Source organism: Mobula hypostoma, chromosome 9, assembly GCF_963921235.1.
Source record: "Mobula hypostoma chromosome 9, sMobHyp1.1, whole genome shotgun sequence".
NCBI lineage: Eukaryota > Metazoa > Chordata > Chondrichthyes > Myliobatiformes > Myliobatidae > Mobula > Mobula hypostoma.
In genome coordinates, this window is record NC_086105.1 from 41,242,603 (window position 1) to 41,263,640 (window position 21,038).

Genomic DNA, 21,038 nt, shown 5'->3' on the forward strand with positions numbered 1-21,038 from the left:
AGAAGGGCATCCTTTTAGAATGGAGATGAGGAGGAATTTCTTTAGCCAAAGAGTGGTGAACCTGTGGAATTCTTTGCCACAGGCAGCTGTGGAGGCCAAATTTTTATGTATATTTAAGGCAGAGGTTGATAGAATCTTGATTGGTCGGGGCATGAAGTTGTACGGAGAGAAGGCAGGAGATTGGAAGTCGGAGGAAAATCAGATCAGCCATGATGAAATGGTGGAGCAGATGCGATGGGCAAAATGGCCTAATTCTGCTGCTATATCTTATAGTCTTATATAGACCATAAGACACAGGAGAAGAATTAGGCCATTCAGCTCATCGAGTCTGTTCCACCATTCCATCACGGCTGATTTATTATCTTCTCAACCCCACTCCCCTGCTAGTAAAAGCTATTAAAGTGACAATTTAAAAATGCGTCAGGTTTGGAAATAATTTGAAAGGTTTTAAAGACTGTAAATAATTAGTAGATTATTGCAGTAAAAAGTTAACTGAAGATTGTCAATACCTGTAACACCTCTGTTATGTGATTTTCTTTTAACTAAACTCCTTTAACTTCCTCTTCCCAATTCTTCCTTGGTGTTCACTGAAGCCTGCTAATTCACAGGATTTCTTTCTGGGTAGTTCTTGAAGAATCTCAGAGAATCACTGGACCATTGTTGAAGTCCACATGGAGTGGCAGAGCAATCTGACAGATGTAGTTTCCTGGATTTCTAATAATGTTTGGGCCTCTCCAAGTTCTAAATGTCCCAATACAAACAGGTATAAATCAACCATTTGGCAAAGAATTATACACATTTACCAGCAAGTTCTTCTGTCTGAAGGCTGAGCCAGGAACACGGGTTACCAGCCGTCTAAATTTGTTGCTGCAATTTTTCGTATGGTTTCTCCTAGCCTCAGCATTCAGGATTCATAAAATACATAGCAGCAAATCGTCAAAAATGTGTCTGTAGAAGGCAATTATTTAATTTACATGTGCAGCAGCAGCCAATGCTCATAGCTTAATGCTGGCAGTAAATTCTGACTGATATAAAAATAGAAAAGCTGAAAAATTCCTCTCCAAAAGGTAAAGAATGAAACATGGAGTTCACAATGACATCAATACGTATTATTCCATTTTGTTTCACCTACCTTTACTAGTATTTCTGTGATTCTTTCCCAGCTGAAGTCATGCTATGAACCAAGTCAATAGATGACTACAATATCTGGGAAATGGGTCACCGGATATCAAACCAAGATTTATCCATACTTCACGTGACTCCTAAGAGTTTGTTTTCAAATACTTATTCTCTGCAGAATATAATCTCAATCTCAAACACCTTCAGTCAATGCTTCTCCAAAGTAATTAGATTCCGATGTGGAAATTCATCATGATAACAGAGATATTTTAAACACTGTAACAAACTTAACTCCTCCTGTTAACTTCACCCAAATTTTCAATATCACCAACAAAGGGAGACCGCTCCAGTTCTAAACAAGATGTTTTTTGGCTTTACATTGAATAAGCTCGTCAATACACAGACATTCCACCTCTCCCGGAAGTTCCGGGAGTCTCCCGCATATCGATAGTGGCTCCCTGATGCCCGGAAATTATATACAATATCTCGGAAATAGATTTTTTTTTTGAGCGGAAGGAGAGGGAGAGCGAGCATCCTGGTTGGTCTCTCTTCATGCTAAGAGTGGTCCCCAACCACCGGGCCACAAGGAAACGATATGATTTGGCGATATGAAACGACATGAGTCAGCTGCACTTTTCCTCATTCCCTGTCACGCCCACTGTTGAATTTGAACACACGCGAGGTCATCAGTGACCCAAGACATGCAAAAGAATGGGTCCGTGACCCATTTGTGAATGTCCCCAGTGAATCATCCATGTCAGCGCGGGAAAAAGATCAACTCCTGGAGCTTGCAAATGACGACGGGCTGAGAAGTATGTTTGACATAACATCTCTGCCAGCATTCTGGATCAAAGTCAAGGCTGAATATCCTGAGATGGCCAAACATCGCTTCCATTTCTAACATATCTCTGTGAAGCGGAGTTTTCTGCAATGAATGCAACGAAAACTAAATTGCGGAATAGACTGGACATAGGGAACCCCCTTCAAGTAATCGCTGTCTCCTATCACCCCTCGATAGGACCGTATTGTTGCAGGAAAACAAGCCCAGGGCTCCCACTGATTCAGCAATATTGGTGTGTCGCAATGATTTTATATGTTCATACGGGGAAAATATGCGCTGTGTGTTTAGTATCCAAACGTCACTTAAAATGTTATGATGCGATTGACTTATCACCTATACTCCGGTTGCGATTAACACCCCCGCCCCTGGTCGGCCGGTCCGCAAGAATATTGTCAATATTAAACCGGTCTGTGGTGCAAAAACGATTACAGACCCCTGCTAAGTAGATCTGTCAGTTTTCTCTGTGGCCGGGCTTTACAGTCGACCTCAAAAATAATGACTGTGTTGCTCGCTGCACTGTTTGCATCAGTGACTTTTCTATTGCCCATGGTGGGTTAAAATGTAAAAGACATGTTGACGTGAGTTTAACAGGTGTCATTCATTCACTAGCACAGCTAACATTATTTAAACTAGCTGGCTAGCTGCTAAGGAGCTACGCTATTGATGTCCTACGTGATGAGGCCAAACTCCCTGTAGACTTGCTTAAAGTTGTAATAGAATAAACATGATGATATAATATAAGTACATATTTTAATGTCACATTTTCTGCATATACCCAACTTGGTTTACAGATTAGACAAAATCACTAAACAAAGTACTACATATACCCTTGGAGGTCGACTGTGGAGGGGGTGGGATATGGGGTTGTGGGGGGCAGGGGTGCTACCTCCCTGAAATGAGCTTTTGCAGGGTGGGATGTCTGAATACAGCATTATGCTTCTTAGGTTTTGGCTGATGTTTTGTGACATTGGTTCATTGTAAACTTTAAGAAAATGGTTATTTTAATATGTTATACATGTTTCTGGAATATTTCCTATTGCTTGAAGCTGTACAAATATTATACCGCTATTTAAGAAGGGAGAGAGAAAATGGGCAACTGCCAACTTATAAACGTAACATTGATAGTTGGAAAAATACAGAAACTAATGATAAAATATGTAATATTAAGGTACTTAGAAATAAGAATAGAGTCACCATAGATTGATAAAAGGGATATCACATTTGACCAAATCTTGGATTTTTTTAAAGCATGCTTTGAGGAAGAACCAGTCTATGGAATATGTTTGGATTTTTGATACGGTCCTACAAAGATTGATGAACAAGGTTAGAGCACATTTAACTCAGGGTCTACTATTGGCATGGGTTGAGAGATGGATAACAGATAGGAACCAAGGCTGTAACTATTGGAATACAAGTGGGCAACTATTCACAAACTAGCTGAGGGGAATCAGATGTAACATTTCCAAGTTTGGTGAATGTCAGAAATGATTAGATAAAGTGTAGTAGAATGTAGAAAAAAAACAGAAGTTATAGGTATTTTTTTAATGTAGGGTGAGACTGAGTTCTATTGATGTTTCAAACTTCCTTATGCACAAGTCATTGAAAGTTGTGTTTAGGTACAGCAGGCAACTACAATGATAAACGTTATCTTGCGCTTTATGGCTAGAGCATTTGACTACGGGAGCAAAGATAACTTTTAATAGTTATATTAGACCACAACTGGAGTTTTATAGACTATTCTAGTGAGGTATCTGCTACAGAGGGAGTGCACCAAATGTTCACCAGACTGGCTCCTGTGAAGGGAAAGAGTAAGCTAGACCTCTATTCACTAGAGTTTAGAAGAGATGACCTTCCATATAATTACAAAATTCTTAGAGTGCTCAGTGTGAAAGATGTGGAGAGAATTTTTCCCTTGGCTGAAGAATTTAGAGCTAGGGATCACAGTTTTGAAACATTGATAGGTCATTTACGAGACAGTGGAGGAAAAATTTCTTCATTCAGAACACGGTCAATCTTTGAGTGTTGTGGAGACTCGGTCATTGATTGTATTCATAATATGTATTTTTGTGAATATTAAGGGATCATAAAGATATGGGATAGAGAAAGAGCAGAAAAGTGATGTTGAGGTAGATAATCACGATCTTGTTAGTGAGAAGGGAGATTAGTGTTGAAAAGCGTGTTAATGAGACCTGTAATTTTCCCACTTTATGCCAATGCTGCAGAAAGAAAAGAATATTTAGCAATTATGTACTTCACTGAATTTCTTACCTTTTATTTGTAAATTTGAATAGAGCCACAATGATTAAAAACTGTTATCAATTAGTAAAATGATAAACTGACCAAAGGAATATATCAATAAGTGTATCATTTAAAGTAAAGATACAATTTGAATAGAGAACAGAGAACATAAATACAATATAAGATCTTGACAGATCTTTATGCAAAAAGTGAGTTCACATCCATAGTTTAGAACAAATGTGTTCTATCATTTGATTCTCATTTACGTATTTTAAATGCAAGAAATACTGTATATTTTATTTTAAATCTAAAATGCTGTGGAAAAATGACTGCACAACATCTATGGATTTTTACTCAATTATTCAAAGGATAACAGAATATTTTACATTAATAATGTAATTTCAACAATATGATGAACATGTTATCTGTATAGAATAGCATCCTGGTTGAAATTAGTGTATTGCAATGTTATTCTTTTTAGATTTATCTTCTTTACTGGAACTAATTCCTGTAGTCAACCTAAATAACAAAGGGTTTTGTTATTTGAAAAAAAAGAGCACACAAGATGAACAACCTATTAAAATTAATAAATGAAAAATAACAGCTGCACACTCACACTTTCACAAGTAGTGCTTTCAGCTAGAATCTTGCTTTGAATTCTTTTTCTGAACAAGTTAGTTTGAAAACGAATTCAGCTTTTCTGAGACTACCGATTAGAACTTTGCCAGCTAAATTTTCACAGAACCAGTTCTTTTGCATACTAACAGGATAAGCTTTGTATCCCTGATTTAATCACTAACTGATGCCTCTGCATTAGACTTGCATCCACCTGGGAGATAGGATAAGCTCATATTTTTGCTTTAATACATTTCAGAGGTCCAGCATTTGTGCAAGTAGTTCCAGGGAGGTATGATTTTGTCTTAAGTGCACAAGATTAAAATCATATTGATATTTTTCCCTTTAGTATTATCTTACTTTTCAATAACATTTTCATCTTTTTAAACCAAGCTGAGGTTTTATGACTTTCACCAGTCTGGAAAGATCAAATTACGTGTGCGATAGCTGAGACTATTTTGTAGAACGTAGTAAAGTCTTTCCTACTTAAAGACTATGTCAGATATTTTATGCAACAGATCAAATTTCATTTCAAGTACCCATTGAATTGGCTACTGTAATGGGAAAATGTCAGAAAAATGTTCAAATTTATGGGATTACATTCAAAATTTTAAAGAGGAATTCAAACCAAATCCATTTACTTCATTTACTGTCTGTGGCTATAAACTAAAGATATTTCAATTAGTTTTTGTTTCACTTATAATCTCTGATCAAGGAATAACATTGTACCATTTTATTCAACAAAGCTGTAATTTTAATCGAAATTGAGCATTATAGTATACTTCAGTCCAACGTTGTCCAATGATGTAACTTTCATTTAGCACGAAGTAAATTAGTAATTACGAGATCATTTGTGGAAGTTGAGTCTTTCATCAAGCAGGTGCGTGCATAATTCATTATTTCAGGAATCCGAGAAAAGTAACTCTTTCCCAAAGTATGTCGGTGCTTGATCTTGCGAATAAACATGGCCTCATAATCCTGTGTGTGAACAACATAAATCTGAATAAATCACCATGAGGATTTAAAATTGGAGGGAAATAGTTGAAGTTGTCTTCAACATATTTCATGTACCTATCAGTACTTTTCCTTTATACCATGGATGTTAAAAGTTTTGATCTCTCAAACTGATAATAAGAGGTTGAAGACATATGATAGAATGGAAGAGTAATGAGTGCATGAAATTTTTATATAAATAGGGTTGAGGTGAATAATGTAATGAGCCCTTAACTTTGAATGGGTAAATAAATGAGCAAACTTGATCTGAGGGAGCAACAGTTAGGAATTATTGAGGAACAATAATGAACAAATGCTAAAACATAGTAAAAAATGCATGTTTACACTGAGAGGAAATGAATTTACATACTTTTTCGATATCACCAAGTTTAAGATGAGCCGCAGCTTCCTCTTCTGTAAGGAGGATACAGTTCCATGGTGACCACTCAGACCTTTTATCCCACCTTATCATTATCAGATCCTTCAGACTTGCATTGGCACTCAATGCAGACTGTGTACCCCAAATACTGTCAATGAGGTATTTCATATCTTCTTCCTGCCAATAGAATACCAGTTTGTAAATTCATACAAAATAAAAGTCTGATTGTAATAATAAATCAAAATATTAAATTCACTTAAAAAGATACTTCAATAATTAACTTCAATATCAGGTCATCAGTGAAAAATATTTTCTGGACTAAACATTTTGCTCTTTTGGTGAAAACCATAAAAAACAACTGGCCATTCATCTCTGTTTTTTGCATAATCTTTTTTTTGTCCAATATATAAAGAAAGGCCTAGTGTTAACTTTCATGACAAAAACTATTCTAATGTAACTGTGTCTAAAACATTTGAGGAATAGTGCGATGGAGGTTCTACAGGAGATATGACTTAGGAGCAGACAATAATGGATAACATTAGTAGACTGATGGGCAATTACCCAAGTTGCTGAGTGCATTAGGTATGATTTTAGATTTTCATCATCATCAATATTTTGATTATTGGGATCAACATTTACAGTTTACCGTTACTGTTCTATATAGATTTGCTAAGCAAGCCCGCAGAAAAAGAATTTCAGAGTTGTATGTGGTGACATGTATGTAGTCTGATAATAAATTTTACTGTGAACTTTGCTTTGAACTTTGAAAAGTATTAAAACAGCATGGATTAGAAACTCTCACAAAGCACCATATTTTCATAGGCTTATGTAATAGAAATTTTACTAAAATGTCAATTACCAGAAATGATCAAATACAGAGTAGACTTATAAACACTTGTTTACTTTAGGTGTATTTCCTCTTTTAATAATGCATATATATTCAGGGGTTGGTGCATGGCCAAGTGGTTAAGGCGATTCTTGTTCTCTCCCTTTCCTTGCCGCTTCCTGATGTCATCTCTTGACCATAATGTCACCCTTCCCTTTCCACGTGGCATAATCAGGCAGACCATTTTTTTTTAACCTAATGCTGGATAGAAGATATGAAGCAGTAACACCAAAGGATGCTGATTATTCTTGATGATGTGGTTGGCGCTCTCCTAAGTGGACGTGATATAGTCACCACTCTCCTTTGACTGCAGCAAAGGGTTTTATGAGTGTCTCGAAGTATGTCATTACAATAAGATTTAATTATCTCGTATTGATGGGTGGCAGTTAGAGTCAGGACAAAAAAAAGATGAGCGAAGAAGAGACAGAGGAGCAGAGGCATGCACGTCTCCAGGATCAGAGAGAAAGAATAAACAGCAGAAGAGATGAAGAGACGGGGGATGAAAGGGCTGCACGTCTCCAGAATGACAACGAGAGGCACAAGGGTGGCAGATAAACCAGAAATGATGCCATCAAAAGTGTCCTTCATTAAATGGGGAGCAGCTATATTTGCTTTGCTACGCGTCGTTCTTCTTTAATAAACTGAGGTTTTCTACTTCAGCTTCCAAAGCAAAGCGATACCAATAACATTCAGTATAATTTAATGTTCATTCTGGTCACATCAGACTGCACCACCCTTCTCTCAAAGGGTGCCCCAACAGGTCACCCTGTTGTCTAGTTTTCCACTAATATTCAGAGCAAAAAATCAGATACAGCAGTGATTGCTTAAAGCTTTTTGCAGTAAAAATCACATATTCATATCATACCCGCAGCAAGAATGCTATTTGGGCTCCATCTCCGAAATCTGCCTCAGTTTTTCTCAGTTGCTTCATGATCAGTTTGTACTGGCTTGACGCTTCACGATGACAAGCTTCATTATTCTGCTTAATGCATTGTTGACACACACGGAGATTCCGTGAAGTCAGTGACAGAGGGAACTCTGTGGAAGGTAAGTAACTCCCACAACTTGAACAGAAATAAATGTTTTTGCGCAATTCCATTGGATCCTGTGGAACCTATAAAAGGTATACAGGGCTCACGTCATTTTGAGTTTCACTTTAAAGAATATCTTCCCCAGGTCTTAGAGTCTCCAAACAAGATAAATGAGCTTATTCTGCATTAGTACTTTCTAACTAGCAACATCAAAGAAATCGGTCAAATCTACCTGGCATCATTACAAAAGCTAAATTTATGAGTCTCCAGTACCAACTGAAGTTAATTTGGCATTTTCATTCTTTATGTATATCCTGTAATAAAACACTGTGGAAATCGTATTATTCAACAACAAAGCTGTTATTTTGTTGGCTCCCCAGTCAATATATTCCAGTGTAATATCATAATACTGACTGAATCCATTAACTAAGAAATTGAGATTGGGTGATACCATCAACAAAAAGCAACATAACCCAAAACTTTTATGATTTTTCCAAAACCTCTGTACGTAAAAGCTGTATAGTGGGACAGATGATAGAGCCGCTGTCTCAAAGTTCCAACAACTTGGGATCAATCCTGGCCTTCAGTGCTGACTGTATGGAGTTAACAAGTTCTCCTTGTGACTGTGTGTGTTTCTCTAAGATAGTTTTGTTTCTTCCTATGTCCCAAAGACATGTGGGTCAATAGGTTAAAATTGTATAGGTGAGTGGTAGAATCAGAGAGGAGATGGTGGACAATCAGTGCTTGGTGGTCATTATAGACTTAATAGACCCGCTAGATCTCAAGTATAATTTTCTGCCCTTTATAATCCAGGTCACTTAGTCAAATAAAGACATTAATTTAGCCTCTTCAGCTTTTTTGTACACGTACACTTATTTTTATCGTTGTTGTGTATGTCTTTTCATCCAGATACTTATTTTATACCATTAAATCCAACTATTTGCCTTTCTTGGGTACAATATGGCCAACAGCACAGTGAAATCATTTATCTGCTAACAGTATATCCACCCATGTACTCTGTCTATATCCATTGCAGTTTCTTGCTCCATCTAACTCTTATATTATCTTTTTTTTCCTATAAATCATTGGTATACATGCCAAAAAGCAGAGATTCAATAAAAACTCTCAGGGAGCACCTGCAATTAGAAATGCTTTGTTTATCCCTGTACACCTCGCAAACAATTAACAACCTATTTCCCAAGTTCATCTACAATTCTGTATAATTTTATTTTGGTCAATAGTCTCCGAAGGAAATATACTCAGTAGCTAAAATAGACAATAACTAGCATATTAACAGTAGCTCAAATAGACCGATTGTCTAGGCAGAACCTATCCTACTCTGATCAGCCATGTCTAACCTGACTAGATTCAAGACAGCCATATAGTTCGGTACAAATCCAACGAGTGTAATTCTAAATGATAAATATTGGAATGTGAAACATTTCTGATCATATTTCTATCATTAAAAGTGGAAAGTGTATAAAGTTACTCATCTGAATGACCCCTGCACATTACAAGTAACTTGCTTACTTTGTACCTTAAGAAATCTGGCAACCTCTGGGTTAAACATTGGTGTTTTGATGTACTGAAGAAAGAGTGTTGATATTCTCTGTCTGAGTCCATCCAGGTAAGTTTCCTTTACTTGCCTCATAATTAGATCTGCTTCTCGGTCGATCAAATCCACAATTTCCTGTGTTAACTTACAGTCATGTTCCTATACAGAAAGAGCTATTGATATTAGAGATTTCAAACCGATCAGAACATATGAACAAAAACACACAGCTTTTACAGACAGGAACAAGCTTTTCATATTTTAATTCAATATGTGTTTTGGGAAACTATTTAAGAAGATGAGGATAAAGCAGATATGCATTTAGACTGCAGAAAATGTTTTCACATATCAAGGTACAAAAAACTAGAAGACAAAAATTTAGGATAAGGAGGAAGAGATTCAGAGAGAATATGAAAGGGGCATTCTTCACCAGAGAGTGGCAAGTATCTGGGATGCATTGACTGTGAGAGTGGTTGAAGCTGGGTCAACTAACAGCATATAAGAAGTGACTAAATAAATACTTAAATCTCTCAGGTGCAGAGGTCTATGGACTGAATACTGGGTGATGAGGTTAATGCCGTTGGCCAATATCAACGATATGGGTCATAGAATGAATGATTCAAGAATAAACACAAGGATCTGATTGACCTGAAGCCTGAAGCTTCATTAGCTGAAGATATGCCAATAGTGAGTTGATTTAAAATCAAGATCACTCAGAAGACAATACCTGGAGGTGTGCATACGTCCGTGGAGGTTATCGGACAAGAAGGTATGAAGAAGAAGAAGGAGGCAAGACTACGGAAGAATCCAAAAACAAAGAAGAAAAGTTAAGCATAAGCCAAAATACATCAGAAGCACAGGAATGAAAAAAGAACAGGATGCAAGAATTTAGGACAGACAGCAGAGTTTTTGAAAGAGGCTATTAGCCTAGAAATACAATCTAGACAGTAGAAAGGTCAGAATATATTGAAGGAAGGTTGAGTTAGGTACTATCAGTGTAGATAAAGAAATCAACACTTGTTTTTTGGATATTGTGGCCCTAAGGCAGCAGATATGTGAGAAATATAAGGTGGCCAAGGATAGAACCTCGAGTAACACTCAAGGTAATGATGTGGGGGTAGGAAAGAACCCAGTAGAGCTCCCTGTATTTCTTTGGCTACAATTCCATATACATGAAAAGAATCAGAGAAGTACAGTCCTTCCCACCTGGATCAGAATGGAGTGGTGACAGACAGGGAGCAAGAGACAAGTTGGAATAGTTATAATCTGATGCCATTGGTGACTATGACTGAAGCCAGTGTGATACTTTAGCAGATTCAGAAGGCTGATTGAAGGCATTCAACTATGAAGTTCATTAAAAGTCTACAACACATTCAGAGATTTCAGAAGAAAGTAATCAGAAACTTACTAGGAAAAATGGACAGAGTTTTTTTGAGACAGGTTTGAAGGGGACAATTGTAATTCGGACATCAATGTTACTAGCTCTACTATGATTTTAAACACTTTCATACCTTGACTGTGTGCTTTAGTGTTAAAAGAGCATCCAGTCTCTCATCTGTGGTCAGGTATTTCATATTAATACTGTTGTAAATATCACGCAGCTCTCTTGCCCGAATAGTGAACTGTGTGTCCATTTCAGTGATTCTCCCATCAAACGCTTTCCATCTTATGGGGTCTGCACACTATAATGGTTAAAATGTAAGTTAGTTCCACAATTCAATTTTTTAAATTTATTTTAAAATATATAAATGCACTTGTAATTAGTATGTCAACTTGGATAAAGTCAATTTGGTGACATTTGGTGATAATTAAAATGCACAACATTTCATTTGACATAACTGAAACTTACCAGGAAATGACAGCAATGAACCTTTGGCATCTATTTACCGAGAAGTGCTAAGCTCATAGACTATAGTTAGTTGAGCACTGTTAGTAGTTTCCTAGCTGAACTCTGACTTTAGACTCCATGTGAAATTCAGAATTGGAGAATGAACTGGTTGCATCTGTGCAGTGGTTATGCTCGGTAATATGCTCAATGGGGCTGTACCAATTTTAGGAAAGACAAGTCTATTCATTTGAATACAGAGAAACAGCTCAAGGCAGAAAAGTAACATAATAATTCACATATTTTAATTAACTGAGTTTGTTCTAATGGCTCAATAATTTTGCTATCATTCCCAGAGTTCATATAGCAGATCATGTACCTACTAAACTTGCCGAGCGAGTGAATCTTTAAAGTAACACCAAACTGATTGCTGAGGCCCTGGCCAGATCAGAGCCTTGTCAATCACAAGCCCAAGAAAAATGCTTCAACAGATGATGAAGCAGTGCAAGTTTTAATTGTAAGTTTTAGAAATTATATAATACTTTAAAAAATTAAAAGATAATTAATATATTTGAGGTAGTTCAACAAATATCAAAAAACTGCTTGAAACACACTTCTGCTATTTACTTTAAGGGAGGATTAGCTGCAAGGAATTGCTGAATCTTTCACAAGGTTTAACTTATAATATCTTGCACAACTGCAGGGAAACTACATAATTTTACATTCAAATGCTGGACCCCAATATAGTCATTATGACAACAGAATCTCCTGTGTCTGGAAGTTCAGGACTTCTGTATGCATGCACACCTGAATATCAATAGTATATTTCCTCAAAGGTGAAAAGTGAGAGTTTCTTTTCAACAAAAATTTTGGGCCAATGTTATTAATCAGTTAAATATATCTTAAGTGACTTAATTTTCATTTTATATGTTTAATACTTATAAAACATATTAATTGTTCAATTGATTTTAGTAGTTTTCACCCTTTCTTAGCCTTGATAACAGTTAGAGGGATGTGAAGTTACAGATAGATGTCAAAGCCTGAGTCCTGACTTGGGCAATTGTTTGTTATTTTCAAGCACTTTAGGGGTGGAGCTTCTTTCATATCCCCCTATGAAATGGCATCATGTTTCACGAGCTCTTGCTGCTGTGTGGGATATCAGCATTTTAAGTAGGAAAAAAAGAAAAACTTGCAAGCACTGTACTGGGAAGTCAATGAAGAAAGTATTGGCCTGAACTTTCCTGTGAAATGCCTAAACTTCTTTCTCAAACTTCCCAATACGTCTTGGACAATTTGATTTCAACTGTACTGTCATGTTGATGGAAAGCTGTAGTGAAATAGCAGAATTCTGCAACGTCCCAGTAGTTATTACTGAGCAATCTGTCCCATTGTAACTTGGCTCTATTTCAGTCATTCCAATGAAAAATGGCAGCAAAAGGGAAAAGCTACAGATAATTCACATTTTTTACTTAATTAACTTAAATTCAATTTATTAAGCATGTTATTTTTCAATTTTTAATTTATAAATAAAAATAGCTCAGTTTTCATAGCAAACTTATTTGCAAAAATTCTACTTCTTTGGCACTTCTGAGTGTCAGTGCAGCCTGGAGGTAAGGCACATCCAAGATTAGGTGACATTTACCACATTCCATAAAGCTTTACCAATCAAATCAGAGTTTGGGATTTGTGGTCAGGAATCTTGGGTAGCTTGCCACACCCAGAAAATTCCAGGCCAGAGTTTGTTCATTGATTAAAATAGGTTTAATTATATTAACTTATCAACCTATAATAGACCCCAAATTTAAACTACTACAATCAAATATGAGTTCCCAAAGAAAATGAGAACTCAAATGTTCACTCAGGGAACATTTACTTGTGTAGTTTGCCTTTTCATGTGCTTCACCAGATTTTGGATTTCTGTGCAGCAATATCAGACAAATAACTCACAACTTTAGATGATTAACAAGTCAAATAAGATGTGGTTTTGCAGAAATATTTTTAAACACAATACTATATTAGTTTGTTAACCTTATTCAAAAGATTCTTAATTAACTTTGGTCCAGTTTCCTTAGTAGCATCAACTCTATGCCTTCCAATAGATGCAATGAGCTTTGCTTCTTGTTCCAGGAGTGTGCAAAGAGCTGCTTTTCTCTCTGGCCCAGTAAGATTCTGGTTTATGTTGTTGAGCTCATCCTGTTTCCATTCTAAATATTCACAGAGGGCACACAAACATAATTACATTATTCATTTTAATAGCAACCACGTAGATGTTTGTGCTACTATCATAAGGAACCAGTGTTCAAATAAGACAATCAGAAATGCATTTCCAAAGTTAAACCTTGCTTCCTGTGGGGAGTTGGGCCACTGTCTCTGGGCAATTCTATTCACCCTGAGTGAAAAGTTTTGGTCACACTCACTAAACGTCCTTCACTTGAGAACATGACTACCTAAATATCTTCCCCTGTCATCAGAAATTTAACAGAATTTGAATTTTCCCACCCAATTGGAAAAAATTGTAATTTAAAACATTTAATAGCATTTATAACAAAAGAAGCTGGCTGGTGGCGTAGTGGCATCAGCACTGGACTTCGGGGCAGAAGTTCCAATCCAGCCGGCTTCCATGCACACTTTCCATCCATGCTGGGTTGAGTGTCGAGCTAGCAACTTGACGTCGTAAAAAAGAAATTGCCTGCTACAGAAATATCAACAGCAAAAAGTTGATGGCCTATGCTCTCTCGTGAGTTTAAAGGCAATTTCTATAACAAAAGAGATTGCACCGGTCAGAAATGGAGAGGCCACAGGGAAACAACTGAGAAGCCAAAATGTACCTTCCAGTGCATGAAAGAGTAAGTCAAAATCTTCTTTTGTCTTAGGGTTCATTCTCCTTTCATATTGTTTCTTTATATAATCAGTTCTTTCTTTTTTAAATTTCACTTCCTGCTCCTGTTCCCATTGTAGCCTCCGGTCCCTCTGCATTCTCAGCTGGCGAACATAATTCTTAGCAGACCACCGTCTGAAGTAAGTCTGTATTATAATCACCTGAAATATGAGAAACAAATTGTTACAACTAAATAACAAAATAAAATTACAAAACTGTTGTAAATTATTAACACAAGAGATTCTGCAGATGCTAGGAATCCAGAGTAACACATAATAAATGCTAGAAAATAGTCAATCCTTTCATTTCTTCTACTAAAGTGCATGACCGTATGCTTCCCGACACTATTCCATCTGCAACATTTTTGCGCATTCTCCTGATCTGTCTAAGCTCTTCTGTAGCCTCTGTGCTTCCTCAACATTATGTGCCCCTCCACATATCTTTGTATCATCTGCAAACTTGGCCACAAAGCCATCAATTCTGTGATCTAAATTACAGGCAAATAATGTAAAAAGAAGCGGTCCCAAAACAGACCCCTGTGGAACACTAGTCACTAGCAGCCAAACAGAAAATGCTTCCTTTATCCAATGCTCCATCCATGCTAGTGTCTTTTCTGTAATACCACGGGCTCTTAACTTGTTAAGCAGCCTCATGTGTGGCACCTTGTCAAAGCCTTCTGAAAATCCAAGTACACGACATCCTTTATTTGTCGTGTTTGTTATTTCTTCAAAGAATTTCAACATATTTGTCAGGCAAGATTTTCCCTCAAGGAAACCATGCTGACTATGGCCTGCTTTATCATGTTCCTCCAAATACCCTGAAGCCACATCCTTAATAATCGATTCTAACATCTTCCCAACCACTGAGGTCAGACAAACTGACCCTATAATATCCTTTCTTCTGCCTCTCTCCCTTCTTGAAGAGTGATATTTGCCCGTCTTGCCAGAATGATGCCAGAATCAAATGATTCTTGAAACAGCATTACAAATGCCTCCACAATCTCTTCAGCCACCTCTTTTAAAACCCTGAGATGTAAACCATCTGATCCAGGTGACTTATCTACCTTCAGACCTTTCAGTTTCCCAAGCATCTAACCGGAAGACCATACACTGTGTGGATCAGAAATAACATCTCCATCTCGCTGACAATGAACACTGGCACACCTCATGGATGTGTGCTTAGCGTATTGCTCTACTTTCTCCACTCCTTTGACTGTGTGGCTAGGCACAGCTCTAATGCCATCTATAAATTTGCTAACAAGACAACTACTGTTGGCAGAATTTCAGAGAGGCCATTCAGGAGCAAGATATATCAGCTAGTTGATTGGTGTAGCAGCAACAACCTTGTATTCAGCATAAGACCAAAGAAAGGCTTCAGAAAGGCTAAGATGAGGGAACACACACCAGTCCTCACAGAGGGATCAGAAGTGGAAAGAGTGAGCAATTTCAAGTTCCTAGATGTCAATATCTCTGAGGACCTAACCTGGACCCAACGTATCAATGCCGCTACAAAGAAGGCATGACAGCAGCTATATTTCATTAGGAGTTTGAGGAGGTTTGGTATCTCACCAAAAACATTAGCAAATTTTGACAGATGTACTGTGGAGAGCATTCTAACTGGCTACATCACCACCTAATTTGGGCGGGGGTTGGGGGGGTGCTACTGCACAGGATCAAAATAAGCTGCAGAGAGTTGTAAACTTAGCTCCATCATGGGTACTAGCCCTTGTAGTATCCAGGACATCTTCAAGAAGCGATACCTCAAAAAGCTGGCATCCATTATTAAGGACCCCTACCCCCCCCCCCACGAAGGTCATGCCTTGTCCTCATTGCTACCTTCAGGAAGGAGGGACAGGAGCCCGAAGGCACACACTCAATGAATCAAGAACAGCTTCTTCCCCTCTTCCATCTGATTTCTAGATAGACACTGAACCTATGAACACTACCTCACTACTTTTTTTATTTCAATTTTTGCACTAATTCAGTTAATCTATATATATCATGTATTGCATTGTACTACTGCCACAAAGACAATAAATTTCATAACATATACCCACAATATTAAACCTGTTGCTGATTCTGATTCTGACATTCTCCCTTGTAATAGCAACTTCACATATTTCAACCCCACGACACTCTCGAACTTCTGGCATACTGCTACAGTGAAGACTAATGCAAAATATTTATTCAGTTTGTCTGCCATTTCCTTGTCCCCCATTACTATCTCTCCAGCATCATTTTCCAGAGTTCGATATCTACTCTCACATCTCCTTTATACTGTATAACTGAAGAAACTTTTTGTATCCTCTTTATTATTATCGGCTAGCTTACCTTCATATTCCATCTTTTCCTTCGTTATCGCTTTTTTAGTTGCCTTTGTTGGTTTTTAAAAGTATCCCAATCCTCTAACATCCTACTAATTTTTGCTCTATTATATGCCCTGACTTTGGCTTTTGTGTTGGCTTTGAATTCTGTCGTCAGCCACAGTTGCATCATTTTGCTTTTAGAATACTTCTTCTTCTTTGGGATGTACAGTATCTATCCTGCACTTCCAAATTTTTCCTAGAAATTTCAGCTATTGCTGCTCTGCTATCATCCCTGCCAGTGTTCCCTTCCAATTGATTTTGGCCAGCTCCTCTCTCATGCCTCTGTAATTCCTTTTACTCCACTGTAATACTGATATATCTGATTTTTGCTTCTCCTTTTCAAATTGTAAGGTGAATATTATGATCACTGACCCCTAAAGGTTCCTTTACCTTAAGCTCTCTAATCAATTCCGGTTCATTACACAACACCCAATCCAGAATAGTTGATCCCCTAGTGGGCTCAACCACAAGCTGCTCCAAAAAGCCATCTCATGGGCGTTCTATAAAATTCCCCCTCCTGGGATTCAGCCCTAACCTGGTTTTCCCAATCTACCTGCATACTGTATCCCCATGACTATTTTAACATTGCCCTTTTGACATGCATTTTTTATCTCCCATTGTAATTTGTAGACCATATCTTTACTACTCTTTGGAGGTCTGTATATAACATCTGTTAGGGTCTTTTCACCCATGCAGTGTCTCAGCTCTACCAGAACAATTCTATACCTTCTAGTTCTATGTCACTTCTTTCTAAAGATTTGATTTCATTTTTTACCCTCAGAGCCACTCCACCCCCTCAGCCTACTTGCCTGTCTTTTTTTATCCTTGGATGTTAAGCTCCCAGCGATCATTTTCTTTCAGTTACTATTTAGTGATGCTGAGAATGTCACACATGCCAATCTGTAACTGTGCTACAAGTTCATCCATCTTATTCCATATACTGTGCGCATTCAAATATAATACTTTCAGTCCTGTATTCATCACCCTTTTCGATTTTGTCCCCTTTCTACATTGCAGCTCATCCCCTCGACTGCCATTTTCCTCTATCATCAGCCTCTCCCTGCTAGCAGTCTCACTACACATCGCCTCTGTTTGTAAACCAACTACCTCATCCTCAGCCCTATCACTCCAGGTCCCATCCTCCACCGAATTAATTCAAACCTTCCTGAAGTAAGGCAAATAAGGTAGATAATAAATCCATTTAGAACAAGGTGCCATTTGCTTATTAAGTAAGTGATTTGACTAAGTAAATCACTAAGTAAGGAAGTGACTGAGGTTTTCATAATGAAATGAGACAAGCAAATGAGAAAAAAAGGTGGTTGAAAAGGTACTGAAGGCATAAGTGAGGAAAACCGAATGGTGATGACTCTCCATAGTATAGAATTGGGGGTTAATATTAAATCCATGATGAAATTGGTTAAAATATACTATGAATAGTTTCCATAGCACTGAAGTACACTGGAGGAAGTGAAACTAATTTACCAAAATTATACCAGAATTTTGCCTTCAGGTCCTGGACTATTTAGTTCAATAAAAATTATATAGGTTTTTATTCTTCATCTAGAATAGAAAGGACTAGACAGATGACCCAATGGATGTCTTCAAGATAATGGGAGGGATTAGCGGTGCAGTAATTTTTTTAAAAAATTATTCTGTTCTTGGCAATATCATGAAATTGGGTTTATAAATATAATAAAGTGCTACTTATCAATACAATCTGTATTTCAGGAGGCAGTTCTTTACTTAGAGAATTTAGAATGTCAGACTCATGATCACAGAATAAGCCTGAGGTGGCAAGCGGTAAATACATCTGGGGGAAGCCGAGAATGGGGAGGGATAAGAAGCATTTAGTTCAATTAAACAAGGAAGAGTCGAAGAAATTTTGGGTGGCATGTAAACATTAATAGGGATGTATTGTCTTGATAGGTCTATTGCTTCGGTGCAAGTAAAAATACAAGTATCAGCAAGGGCAAAAGGACGGAATGGCTTAAACCTACACTGCATGTTCTCTGTAATGAACAGGAGTGAATAATTTGGCTTTGACTTTGTTCTGTTATTCAATTAAGTGGGGATGATCTACACCCCATCTTCAATTATCCATTATTTCCGAAGAACCATTTTAATGAAAATTAATAAATTCAAGAGCTACTACGGCTAGACATCAAGCTCTAATTACTAAGCATGAAGTACAATGTTTAAGTAAATTTATGCAAACAAAATTCTGTAAAGCCTTATATTTTTAGCCCAACAGGCCGTTCTTTCAAAAGTCTGAAATAACACATATTTTAATACAAATTATTTAGTGATTTGCTGGATGTTTATTCTGCATGTTCACTCCTGTACATTTGGGTAAGGACATGAGTAGGTTGCAACAAAATTTACTTGAGGAACTCAGTGGGTCAAGCAGTATCTTTGGGAGAAAGGAATTCTCGATATTTCAGGTCGAAACACTGCATCAGGACTTTGAAAGGGTAGGTTGTTGGATATATTAAGCCTTCCTAGGGTGTGATCACTTAAAACTATTGTCTGTAGATTTCAAAATCACAGTACAGAATAAATAGTCTGCTTGGAGACACAAAAGACCACAGGTGTTAGAATCTGGAACAATCTGCTGGAGGAACTTAGCAGGTCAAGCAGCATCTGTGGCAAGGATTTGTCACTGTTTTGGGTTGAAACACTGCATCAGGACTAAGAGCAGAGAGTGGCAATAGTCAGTATAAAGAGGACAGGAAGAACAGTGAGACAGAGGCCAGTAGGTGATTGCTGGACTGATGAGGGTTGAATGATGATGGGCAAAGTAAGCTAACCATGGGGAATGAAAGGGGGAGAGGTAGAGGTTGAGTTGTGAGAAAGAGCAGGTGCATGATAGATGGAGGCAGACTAATAAGGGCAGATAGAGGCAGATTGGGGCGGGAAGAGGGAAGGTGGAGACAACTAGGTGGTTGATAAACAAGAACAAATAAATCTGCCTGAATTGCTAACTCACACCAATTATGAAGATCATATCATGAACCATTTAGTCACAAGGTAAGTAAATTCAGTTTGTTAACCTGCTTTAGAAAGTAAGTTCTGAAGTGTACATAACATTTTCAAAAATGGTTTTACAAATGATTTATAACATATTTTAAACAATTTGTGTTGCACTATGCGAAAAGAAATTTCCCAGATATGCACTAATGTCAAGGAAACCTTGGCACAGGAAAATATCATCTAACAGTTCCAGAAACTTATTCAGCTTAACATATGTAACGTTACAAAGAAACATTCTGAAATCCAGTCGTTAGCATTTTGATATGACCTGCCACTTCTAAATTGTACCCCCTGTTGCTCTAAAGTACACTGGCTATACTCAATAAAATTTCTGCTAACCATGAATCATTCAATCTCAGCTCAGGCAGTGTAAATATTATTCTATTTGGACCATAGTTTACAATCTCATCTTCAGATATTTAACACCTACGCCCTAAAACAACTTCAACAACACAAATCGTTCCATATTATTCTTTATTCTTCATCGTTTTAATAAGTTCCACAGAAGTATCACATTATACATGCATGTATATACATGTTTTCATAATTATTAGCTGCAACTTCAAAAGTATCCCTAGTGGTTATTTTTAAGTTAACTCACATTCCCACAGTTGAAGTTACAGATTTTACAATAAGATCAAGTGTATGAGAAATTATATTAATGTGCATCTTTAGATGTTCTGCACACAATTTCTGCAATTAAGGATAAATGGATAACCTCCCACAGTTTGGTAAACCACTACAGAGTGTCTGATAAAATCAGAAGGGTTGCGTTAAATTTTAGGTTTAATACAACCATTCTGATGTTATCATACCATTCCCATTACTAGCTCTCTAACTTATAATAAAAATCAAAGTTCCAAGGCAACAAATATGAAAAAAAGGAGAAAAAGCAGAAATTAGAAGGTTACAAACAGATGAAAATCTTCAACTCTAAACAAGGAGATGCACAAAAGTGGCTCCTCTTGAACTTCCCTTTAATTTTCCTCTATTGTGAGACTGTTTGCCATTTGTTTTGTGTAAAGTGTTACGTACCCCGTAACTGGGTTGCCAAACCAGCAGAAATGGATCACTCAGTTGGAGTCTGGATTACTAGAACTAAGAAAGTTTTATTAAAGAAACAAGCAACACAGTAATCGAAAGGATAATAAATGCAACAATTCAACAATGATAACCACACATGTGCACAGAATTAAGATAACAGCATCAATCAAGCTCTATCGTTGTCTAGGGGTAAATGACCAATTTCAAAATGACTCAAAGTTCAGTCCAGTTAGTAGTTCAGT

At 37.2% G+C, this 21,038-nt stretch overlaps 1 protein-coding gene across 1 annotated transcript in view; it reads right to left on the reverse strand.

Annotated features, from left to right (window-relative positions):
• Positions 1–4,225: 4,225 nt before the first annotated feature.
• iqub (IQ motif and ubiquitin domain containing) overlaps positions 4,226–21,038 on the reverse strand; it is a 68,432-nt gene continuing 51,619 nt past the window's right edge. Inside the window, exons 13-19 of the mRNA XM_063058147.1 lie at positions 14,308–14,518; positions 13,508–13,683; positions 11,166–11,336; positions 9,640–9,816; positions 7,937–8,185; positions 6,177–6,362; positions 4,226–5,791 (exon numbers count right to left, since the gene is read on the reverse strand). Of these exons, the coding sequence (XP_062914217.1) occupies positions 5,627–5,791; positions 6,177–6,362; positions 7,937–8,185; positions 9,640–9,816; positions 11,166–11,336; positions 13,508–13,683; positions 14,308–14,518 (1,335 nt within the window). The 3' untranslated portion in view covers positions 4,226–5,626. The remainder of the gene's footprint in view (positions 5,792–6,176; positions 6,363–7,936; positions 8,186–9,639; positions 9,817–11,165; positions 11,337–13,507; positions 13,684–14,307; positions 14,519–21,038) is intronic.